Below are 10,407 nucleotides of genomic sequence, written 5' to 3'. Positions count from 1 at the left end.
GCACCAAAGAAAGGAACTGGACATTGAGTCCAGTCACATGGCCAATGATTCAATTGATCATGCATCTGTATAAAGTCCCATATGAAAACCCGGAATCCATGGGTTGGTGAACACATCAATGTGCTGGGAGGTGGGCGCATCCAGAGAGGCATGGAAGCTTTGTACCCAGCCCCCAAGACCTTACTCGGTGCCACCCGTCCAAGTCCTTGTGCCCAATGCTCCAAAACGCAAACACTCCAAGCATCAGAGTCTGGAGGGAGGAAAGGCTTATTGACCGAAGGTGCCAATTGGGAAGATGGGGGCCTTAGCAGTTCCTCAAATCCATCTTAAGAAAATACAGAGTTCAGGCTTCTGCTCAGTGGCTCATGGTTTGATTCCCAGTCAGGGCACAAGCCTGGGTTGTGGGCTCAGTCCCCAGTGTGGGGCGTGCAGGAGGCAGCTGATAAATGATTCTCCCTCATCATTGATGTTTCTCTCTCTCCCTCTTCCTCTCAGAAACCAATAAAAATATTTTGAAAATAAAGTCTAGCCCTAGCTGGTTTGGCTCAGTGGATAGAGCGCATGTCTATCCACTGAAAGGTCCCAGGTTCGATTCTGGCACATGGATATTTTTCTCTGTCTCTCCCCCTCCCTTCCGCTGTCTCTAAAAATCAATGGGAAAATAGCCTCAGGTGAGGATTAACAAATAAATACGTACAAACATACAAACATACCGTCTCAATTAAAAGAGGAAATGAACGAACCTTTTAAGAATTGGATGAAATGATCTGCAAGGTCATTTCCAGCTCTGAGTCACACTCCAGTTTTGGGCCTCAGGGTCCCCATGTGTAAAGCCAGGCTGAGATTTGAGCGTCGCGCTCCACCGGAGCCGGCGGGCGGCTCCCAGGTCCCAGACACTGACCCGCCTCGAGCCGCGCCAACCACTGCGCAGGCGCTCCAGCCGCGAGAACAGCCCCGCCCACGCTCCCCCGCGGCTTCAGGCCCAGGCCACGCCCCCGCGCGCCATCGCCTCTCTCATTGGGCGGCTCGGAGGAGGTGAGTCTGATTGGCAGGACGTGGCCGAAGGTGCGCGGCGGCCATGGCGGAGCGCGGGAGGAAGCGGCCCTGCGGCCCGGTAGGTGGCGAGAGGTAGGGTTCCGGGGCAGGACCGGGGCTGGGGGCGTGAGAACGAGCCGCGTGGGGCCCCGTGGCGGGCCGGGCTGTGCCTCCCGCTCCCTCCTTGTCGCTGATCTGAGGCCGGAAGCCCCGAGGTGTCGCGTGCTGGTGGCCGAGCGCGTGCGGGAGGTGGGAGCCGGGGTCTGAGCCACAGCCGGGACGGCGTCAGGTCACCCATTGCCAGGCTCCTACAGGCTACTCCGGCCGGGCCGGATTCAGGGGGTGGCACCCTGCGTGCCATCCCGAGCCCTTTTGTGGCCTCTCTTCTGACTCCCAGGACCTGTTCCCCTGAACCTCAGATTCCGCTTCTCTCCAGTGGGAACTCATTCAACAATTTTTTTTTAATGTTATTGATGGATTTGAGAGACAGATGGATGCATGCATTCGCTGACTCTTGTATGTATACCTGATCGAACCTGCAACCTTGGTGTATCCCGACAAGGCTCTCACCATTTGAGCTACTCGGTCCTCGTTCAGCAATTTATTAAGTGCTTACTCTGTGCCAGGCCTGGTCCCAGGCCCTGGGGTACAACAAGTGGGACCCCCTCCCAAAGTGACCATTTAGCTTCACTCCTGTACTTCTTCCCATTCTTCCAGGGTGAACATGGCCAAAGGGTTGAGTGGCGAAAATGGAAGCAGCAGAGTAAGTAAGGGCTGGGGGTGAGGGTGAGTGTCTGTGCTGACCCTTCCCCAGGCCATTCCAGTAGTGTACATCCAAACTTTGGGAAAAGCCCCTAGATTTGTCCCCTGTGGGTCCCACAGCACCCAAGATGGGAGGAAAGGGTCAGAAGCCCCGGGAGGCTCCTCTGGCTGCTCACCCAGCTCACTTGAGCACCTAGGCTGGCCTGACCTGAGTGGGAACCCCGACTGCACTAAAAGGTCATCCTCTCCTCCCTCCAAAATCCCTCTTCTCTCCACCTATTGGGATGTCTTCTTATCCAGAGAAAGAGGAGAAAAAGAAGTGGAAGGATCTTAAGCTGATGAAAAAACTGGAGCGGCAGCGGGTGCAGGAGGAACAGACAAAGCGCCAGCAGGAGGAAGAGGCAGCTGCCCAGAGGGAGGACCAGGGTGAGCGGACTGGGTTCTGGGCAGGGCAGAGAATGTCATATCTGGAAGGGACCTTAGACTGACCATGAACGCCCCTCCCTTGCCCACAGGGAGGCCCTACACCCTGAGCGTGGCCTTGCCCGGTTCCATTCTTGACAATGCCCAGTCGCCCGAGCTTCGCACCTACCTGGCTGGCCAGATTGCCAGAGCCTGTGCCATCTTCTGTGTGGATGAGATTGTGGTGTTCGATGAAGAGGGCCAAGAAGCCAAGTGAGGGGCCATTCCACAGGGTACCAAGCTCAGGGAGAAGGGAGGGGCTGCTAGAATTGGCTGGGGCTTGCCTGAGGGGAGAACCGTGCCTGAAATGCCCCCATTGTAATCCTGGTGGGTGGAGCTGCAAAGCAGGGTGCTGCAGAGGTCGGGTTGGGTGGACGAGCTCTTGAAGGGAACACAGAGCCCTATCTTTTTCTCTCCAGGACTGTGGAAGGGGAGTTCAAGGGAGTCGGCAAGAAGGGGCAGGCATGTGTACAGCTGGCCCGGATTCTGCAGTACCTGGAGTGTCCACAGTAAGGGGGTGAAGGGCAGACCTCCTGAGCATGGGGGAGGGATCGTCGAGGTATAGGTCAGGCAGAGCTGGCCTCCCTGGGAACTTCCTGAGATCTGTGTCCTTTACTAGGTACCTAAGAAAGGCATTCTTTCCCAAGCACCAGGATCTACAGTTTGCAGGTAAGGCCTGGGGGGGTCTGACCCCCATTTCCCATGGATCATTCCCAGATCCTGAGAAATTGCTAGAACAGCTGGGAAAACAGGCCCAGGCAGAGCAGGCCTGTGTCTGGTGGCAAGAGGCAGTCTGTGACAGAGCGGGACCTTGGACCAGGGTTCCCTGCCATACCCCCATGTGCTTTTTTTTTTTTTTTTTTTACCCCATGTGCTTTTGCACCTCCCCGGACCCCTCCCCACCCACAGGGCTCCTGAACCCCTTGGACAGCCCTCACCACATGCGTCAGGATGAGGAATCTGAGTTCCGAGAGGGCGTCGTGGTGGACCGCCCCACCCGGCCCGGCCAGGGCTCCTTTGTGAACTGTGGCATGAAGAAGGTAGGAATTGGAGTGTGGATGAACCCACACTTCCCAGATATACCCTGGCGATGGAGGGCAGGTGGGGTGTGTGGGTGGGGAGCCCCGGACCCAGGCATCTCTGCCCACCAGTTCCCCACTGATGCTGGTTTGGACCAGAGAAGTGCTTAAATCGGGGCTCAATAGATAAAGCCAGGAGTGAATTTATTGTTTGTTTTTTAAAAGCAAATCAACAGAAAATGGTCCTTGTGCTTTTAAAACAAAAACAAAACCCTACAAAAACAAGTTCAAAGTCCCTCTGGAGCTGCTCCAGGCCACGCTGGGGATTGGAACAATTCCTTTGTCACCTATTGACTCGCAAGTCTGGTAGGGTCAGAGGCAGAGACATGTCAATGTGTCCATGTGTCGGGTGCCCTCCCCTCGAACAGACCAGCTGGGTCAATGGAGGGGAAAAGGGGACATACGTAATACTTTCAACAATAAAGATTTATTTAAAAAAAAAAAAAAGAACAGAAATAATTGGCTACACGGATGAATGGAGAAAAGCATAAGAACCTTCAAAAGACAAAGCGCCTTATCCAGAATTCAGAATTGGCACAAAACAAACATGTTATTTGTCACAGTGCCCTTGTGAGCGTTTACTTCATGCCAGGCCCTGTGCAGCGTAACAGTAGCCGTTGTTTGTGGAGTGCCTTCTGTTTGGTGGGTGAGGAAACAGGCTCAGGGGTTAAGTGACCCACTCAAACGCCTATGGCTGGTAAGTGGCTGTGCCACCAAAATGAGGAAGCTGAGATTTCATCTGCTCACAAAATACTTACTTCCTACTCTGCCGGCCAGAGCATTCATTTGAAAAAGAATGTTTTTGCTGACGTTTTTAGACAGAGAGGAAGGGAGAGGGAAGAGAGAGATAGAAACATTAATGAGAGAGAAACATCAATTGGCTGCATCCTGCATGCACCCCTCTGGGTATCAAACCCACAACCCAGGCATGTGCCCTACCAGGAATCAGATTGGTGACCTCTTGGTTCGTAGGTCAATGCTCAACTGAGCCACACCAGCCGGGCCCAGAGCATTCTTTTGACCAGTGTCTTGTGATAGTCATTTTGCAGGAATGGTGTTTTAGAAGCAAGTCTGGCTCAGGTGTGAGGGCCAAGGTTGACATGGACCCTTTGGGTCCCTTGCCAGCCAGATTCTCCCACATCTGGGCGAGTGTGACCCCTGCTGGTCCTGTGGGAAACCACACCCATGTCTGGCTTCCTAGGAGGTGAAGATTGACAAGAACTTGGAACCTGGGCTTCGTGTGACCGTGCGCCTGAGCCAGCAGCAGCTCCCAGGTATCTGAAAGCTTCCTCCCTGGCCAGCCTGAGGGCTCAGACCCTCCTCCGTCCTCCTCCTTGTCCCTCACCCCGTCTTCACAGCCTCTCCGCTTCCTCTCCAGAAAGCAAGACCTACCGTGGAAAAGTTGTGTCGTCTCAGGACCCTCGCACCAAAGCTGGTCTCTACTGGGGCTACACGGTCCGGCTGGCCTCCTGCCTGAGTAAGGACAGAGCTCCCTTTTATGAATCTCCTTCCTCTCTGCGTGGCAGGCCACAGAGCCTTGCTTGACCCAAAAGTCAGACCAGAGTTTTTGTCCTGCCAGCTTACTCTGTGTCCTTGGGCAGCTGCCTTTCCTGCTCTGCGCCGTGGTCTCCCTGAGTGCTTTGCCTGGATGCTGTTAAAGACTTCAGAGGGAAAGGATCATGGTCGATTAATAATGTCTCCATGGGGTTGGGAATGGGGGCAAAAGGACCAGAGAAGTCAGAGGTGCGGTACATGTTCTTGAAGTCCTCCTTCCTAGCCACCCTCTTGCTTTGCTTCTGCAGGCTAGCACAGGCGTGGCCTCTCCCCGATCAGTCCCTGACCTCCCAGGAACAGGGGAGGGCCTGGATGACTCCCTTACCTGGGTCCCCTTCTCCACACCCCACCCCTTGCACACACACACAGCCAGGCAGCTGTGGCTTGTGGAAAGCAGGACCCCTACTGAGCTGACCTCACCCCCAGGTGCTGTGTTTGCCGAGGCCCCCTTCCAGGACGGGTATGACCTAACCATCGGGACGTCAGAGCGAGGCTCGGATGTGGCCTCGGCCCAGCTTCCCAGCTTCAGGTGGGTTCAGCTTGGGGCGGCTGGGAGAGGAGGAATGGAGCAGAGGACAGTCTGGTGGGGGCAAAACTATAGACTGGGCCCCTGCTGTGTACGGGGGCTGAGAGCTGTGGGGCTGCTTTCAATGTAGCCCTGACGAGCAGTCAGTGATTCCCGCTACTGTGGGTGCAGGCACGCTCTTGTGGTGTTCGGGGGCCTCCAGGGCCTAGAAGCTGGAGTGAATGCTGACCCCAACCTGGAGGTGACTGAGCCCAGTGTCCTCTTCGACCTGTACGTGAACACCTGCCCCAGCCAGGGCAGCCGCACCATCCGCACAGAGGTGAGCCTGCCCGCCTCCCCCGCTTCCAGCCCCAGGCTGTTGGCCGGGGCCTTGGGGTCCAAGGTGGTTGCAACTCTCCCTGTCGCATACCCCGCCCAAGGCTGCCCTGAGCCGCCTTCTCTGGAGACGGCCTCCTCCCCCTCGGCCTCTCACCGCTGCAGACTGGTAGCAGGGCCTGGGTATGAGCTGGGAGTTTAGACTCCTGGGTGCTGGTCCCTGTCCAGCTGCTCCCAAGCTGGGTGACCCAGGAGACCCCACCCACCCCTGCTCTGGGCCTCCGTTTCCTTCACTGTATGCTCAGTGTTCCACGCCCTCGAGTGTGACCGCAGTGGACAGGGCATCCCTCTCCTGAAAGCTTAGTCCTGGGCACCCACAGGACCTGTGGCCCCACTTCGACACTCGGCACAGGATGCCGTACCTGCGGACTCCGCTGGGGCTGCTCCAGTGGCAGACTGGCAGGATGACACTGGGCCTGACCTTAACCTCGGGGCCCTGCTGGAGGCAGCCGACCCCAAGGGCCTGGGTCCTGGGCAGTCAGGCACCAAGACAAAATGGAGCAGGGCACCTGCCCGCCTCCCGGCCCCTGCCCACTGCCGCCTTCTCTTCCAGGAAGCCATCCTCATCTCCCTGGCTGCCCTGCGGCCGGGCCTCACCGAGGCCGGCGCACAGCGCAAGGTCTGCCAGGCGCTAGAGAGGGAAGCAGCAGTGGCGAAGCCAGAGGTTCTTGAGGTGTCACCTGGGACAAACACAGCCAGGACGTTCTCCAAAAATAACCATCTTTAATCCGACCCAGCCCACACCCCCTCCGTCTGGCTGGGCTGCTGCCCTCACTTGCCACCTGCAGTGATGGCCTTGAGGCTGCCGGCCCTTGCCAGGATGTTTGGCACAAAGAGCAGCCCCGAGGCCCGCTCAATGCTCTCGATGGGCACCAGGAAGCGCTCCAGCGGGATTGCCTCATCCACAGGCGCATTGGGCATCACATAGGAGCGGAGTTCGATTTGCCCGCCTGCTGCCTCCAGGATCAGCACCTTGAAGAAGTGGGTGGGCACTGCCACGTGGTTCTTGCCGATTACCTGGTACTTCACGTAGGATTTCCCATCAGCCTCTGTCCTGCAAGCAAACCCAGGCACACATGGCCTTTCAGGCTCCGGGGAGTCTGGTTAGACCCAAGCTGCTGCCTCCAGGAAGCATTCCTTGACTTGACCCCCAAGTTGTGTCAAGCTGTTGGAACAACCCCTCATGAAGCTTCTGTGCTCTCCTTGGCTTCCCTAACAGACGGGGAGCGTCCTGCAAGGCAGACTCACTCTTATCCTGTTGTCTGCCGGCTCAGGCAGAGTGGTGGCAATAAACGCTACTGAAAGAATCCAGCCTCCTACACATCCGCATTCATCCATGCAGACACTCGATGGCTGCCCGTCCTGTGCAGGGTGAACACTGAGTGGGCCAGGCAGTGACAGCTGGATTCCCAGCAACAGCACAGGGCGGGGTATACAGCAGGTACCCCGAACACTGCCCTGTGGGGTGACTTGCACGCTAACCCTCAGCAGAGTCTGCTCCACTAAAGCAGGCCTCAGGAGGCACTTGCTCATTCAAGTTTATCAGTGCCCCCGGCCAGCCCATGCTGAGCCCTATGGTGACATCCACCTGATAGGGCCTGGATCCCATCCCAACCTATGGCATCACTCACTCAGTCTTCAGAGGGCCAGGAGAGTCACTGAGCATGCCCAGGGGATGCTCAGGCCCTTCTCCCCGGGAGGTAGGCCCGCAGAGGGACAAGAGGGAAATCTCGGGGAACAGAAGGGTCTCTCCAAACTGGAGAGACTGAGGGCGGGAGCCCGGTACAAGGAGTTTGGGGCAGAACACAAGGTTGGGGGGGGGGGGGGGTGACAAGAGGTGATGTAAGAGGAACAAGGGCAGATGCAGGGCCTGGCGCCCATGGGCAGAGGAGACAAGGCCTCTGACGGTATAAGTGAATTCAGGAGCCAGGCAGATAATGGAGGCTCACTAATAAGCCAGATGACTAGTGACCTGGCAGTGTTGACCCAGCGCCTGGGATGTGCCTGGAAGGGGTGAGGGAGACCCTGGTACTCGCACCCCCACCCGCTCCCCCAGTTCTAGCCTTACTTGGGCAGGAAGAGCGGCCCTGTGCAGACATAGACATTTTGGTAGGTGCGGGTCAAGCTCCGGCTGTACTTCTCCAGGTTGTTCCAGGCATTCTGGTTGAGGTGGGGCACCTGGTAGGGGAGAGGGGGCTCAGAGACTGGCTGGGACCTTTCCTCTGTCAGAGGCGCCACCCTGAACTCTGAGGAGTAGGCACTGCCACCAAGCCCGAGACTCCTGCAGGGTGGAGCCAAGCTTGTAGAGAAAACTGGTTCAGGGAATGAAAGTCACTGCTTTAGGCCACTTGGCCATGAGGGTGGGGCCTGGACAGAGCTCAGGAGGGTGCTCCCCAGGGGCTCATGGGAAGGCCAGCTCTCCCAATCTCCTTTTCCCACTTTGAACCACATGCAGAACCCAGCTGGGGCGTCTCGACCTGCTCCCAATTCCATCACTTGAGCGCTCCGGTCCTCAGTACTATGTCTAGGGACTGTGCCACTGGGAGAGCAGAGGTTGGACCCCCACATTGATCTTCACCCAGTGGGTGCCAGGCCGCTGAGGGAGGGGGGCTTGCTCGGGGCACACAGTGACTGCTGGCTACCAAGAGCTGACTGCCAGCAGGTATCTCCTTTTATCCCAGGGAGCAGGCGGAGTATGACAATGGCTGAAAGCTCAGGGTCCTACAGATTGCATGGGTTCCTTCCGATGTGACACTGGGCAGTCACTTGGCCTCCTAGCCTCAGTTCCCTCATCATAACTATTACTTATTGAATGCTTGCCGTTGGCCAGTAAGTGTGCACCAGGTCTACAGCCCTCGTCCTCACCGCTACTGCAAAACGCAGGGAAATGACAGTAATATCCCCATTTTACAGACGAGGAAACGAAGCCTGGGCCTCTGGGTCGGACTGCAGAGCGGATGCTGGGCGCCCAGGGCCCGGTCCCTTCGGCTTGGTGAGCCCGGACCGAGCTCGCGCACTCGGCTTCCCCGGCTGCACAGTAACCGAGGCTCCGAGAGCCCAGGGCTGGCCTCGCCTTCCGCCGGCAGGTCGGGGCGCGGGCGCTACCTGGGGCGCGATGTTGCTCAGGTAGAAGGTGTCGTCCATGGCTTTCTGGCTCCAGCGGTGGTTGGCGGCGGCGGCCAGGTGGCCGCGGTCGAAGCCGCTGCCGCGGTAGTCGGCGTTGGTGGCGCGGTGGTACGCGTGCACCGACTCGTCCTCGCGGAAGTCGCACGAGCGGCGGTCGCCGTCGCCGCGGAGCCGCTCGGGCCGCAGCTGCTCCACCACCCAGAGCGCGCAGCGGGTGCGCGGGTCGTAGCACAGCACGTACGACTCGCGGCTCTTGAGCTGCGCCAGCCCGGGCAGCCCGTACTTGGCCAGCTCGCCGGGGCCGCTGCCCGCCAGGGCCCCGGGTCCGGCGGGCACGACGGGCAGCTCGGCCGCCGCCGCCACGGGCAGCACTGGCAGCCGGCCCAGCAGCCCCGGCGCCGGCCGCGCATCTGCCCGCCGCCGCCGCCAGCCCTCGGCCGCCGCGCCCAGGCCGGCGCCCAGCGCCAGGGTCAGGGCAGCCCGCAGCGCCCGCATGGCCGGGAGCGCGTCCGCAGTGCTACTGGAGGGCGGCCCGAGGCGCCGGGGAACGCCGCGACCTCGAGGCGTTCGGGCCAGCGAGACTCTTAAAGGGGCCGCGCCGGCCTGTGGGGCCCACTGCGGGGATGGGGCCGGGTGGGGGCTTGAGTGGCGCCATGTCCTTCCCTTCCACTCTCTAAGGCTCGGAAAGGCTTAGGACTCTAACGAAGGGAGTAAGACTAACGAAGGGAGACCACTCGTGGTTGGAAGTCATGGTTCCTTGCCCTTTAAGATGCGGACCTGAGGGGCGCGGCACCGGCGTTTTGGTTTGTGATTGGCCGCCGCTAGGGCCGGCTCCACGCCGCTCCGCCTCCTCACTAGTCTCCAGCGAGGACCCCTCCTCTGCGCCTGCGCAGAGAGCTACTTTGTGAGTGCCTGGAGTACCAGTTCTAGCCCAAAGCGCTTCCATCACTACATTTAATCCTCAGAAGAGCCTAGAGAAGAGCTCCTGGTGGCAGAACAAGGACCAGACAGCGGAGTCCGTCCTAACAATTGCACCACAAACCAAAAGTTCTAAGGCCAAGACTTCCTTACCCCGAGAACAAGGATGCAGGCGGCCCATCCTACCTGCTGTTTGGAATAGAAACTGGTACAATTCCAGAAAGCAGCTTGGCAGTATGTATGAAAAGCCTTAAAAAGGTGTTTACCTTTAAACCCAGTTAGAGGACTGAGCTGGGAAAATAAATCGGGAACGCAAGGATTTCAACGAAACTTCCTCGCAGTGTTATAATATTCAGAAATAGAGACTGGATTTCCAACATTGTTAGTATATTAGAAAGAATAGTATATAGCCTATAAAAAATTAGGTCATACAGCAACTTGCTCAACACCTACCATGTAGGGGCTGGCAATACACAAAACTATATATCAAGACAATTATGCATTTCAGGGGATTCTGGGCATAAAATGAGATACTTGCAAGGGCCCTTGAGGGGCAAGGGAAGGAAAGCA

At 57.9% G+C, this 10,407-nt stretch overlaps 2 protein-coding genes across 2 annotated transcripts; one reads left to right on the top strand and one right to left on the bottom strand.

The window, feature by feature from the left end:
• Positions 1-1,043: 1,043 nt before the first annotated feature.
• On the top strand, positions 1,044-6,520 carry SPOUT1 (SPOUT domain containing methyltransferase 1). The gene is made up of 12 exons (XM_028127267.2): positions 1,044-1,114; positions 1,753-1,798; positions 2,098-2,223; positions 2,313-2,472; positions 2,679-2,768; positions 2,879-2,928; positions 3,169-3,299; positions 4,540-4,612; positions 4,717-4,815; positions 5,319-5,421; positions 5,590-5,737; positions 6,347-6,520. Exons 1-12 carry the CDS (start codon positions 1,079-1,081, stop codon positions 6,518-6,520), a joined length of 1,236 nt encoding a protein of 411 aa, XP_027983068.2. The 5' UTR covers positions 1,044-1,078.
• On the bottom strand, positions 6,496-9,496 carry ENDOG (endonuclease G). The gene is made up of 3 exons (XM_054727318.1): positions 8,899-9,496; positions 7,862-7,971; positions 6,496-6,847 (listed from the first exon to the last, which is right to left on the bottom strand). The coding sequence occupies exons 1-3, from the start codon at positions 9,412-9,414 to the stop codon at positions 6,565-6,567; spliced, it is 909 nt and encodes a 302-aa protein (XP_054583293.1). The 5' UTR covers positions 9,415-9,496; the 3' UTR covers positions 6,496-6,564.
• Positions 9,497-10,407: the final 911 nt, after the last annotated feature.

This window comes from Eptesicus fuscus, chromosome 15 (genome assembly GCF_027574615.1).
Source record: "Eptesicus fuscus isolate TK198812 chromosome 15, DD_ASM_mEF_20220401, whole genome shotgun sequence".
In the NCBI taxonomy this organism is placed as follows: domain Eukaryota; kingdom Metazoa; phylum Chordata; class Mammalia; order Chiroptera; family Vespertilionidae; genus Eptesicus; species Eptesicus fuscus.
The sequence above is the reverse complement of the archived record's forward strand: the minus strand, read 5'-3'. Positions and strand labels throughout refer to the sequence as shown.

Coding starts and splice junctions, on each gene's coding strand:
- SPOUT1 (XM_028127267.2), top strand. CDS start 1,079: ATGGCGGAGCGCGGGAGGAAGCGGCCCTGCGGCCCG. Junction 2,929..3,168: donor CCAGGATCTACAGTTTGCAG/GTAAGGCCTGGG, acceptor CCCCACCCACAG/GGCTCCTGAACCCCTTGGAC. Junction 5,422..5,589: donor GCCCAGCTTCCCAGCTTCAG/GTGGGTTCAGCT, acceptor CTGTGGGTGCAG/GCACGCTCTTGTGGTGTTCG.
- ENDOG (XM_054727318.1), bottom strand. CDS start 9,414: ATGCGGGCGCTGCGGGCTGCCCTGACCCTGGCGCTGGGCGCCGGCCTG. Junction 7,972..8,898: donor TGAGCAACATCGCGCCCCAG/GTAGCGCCCGCG, acceptor CTCCCCTACCAG/GTGCCCCACCTCAACCAGAA. Junction 6,848..7,861: donor GGGCCGCTCTTCCTGCCCAA/GTAAGGCTAGAA, acceptor GTTTGCTTGCAG/GACAGAGGCTGATGGGAAAT.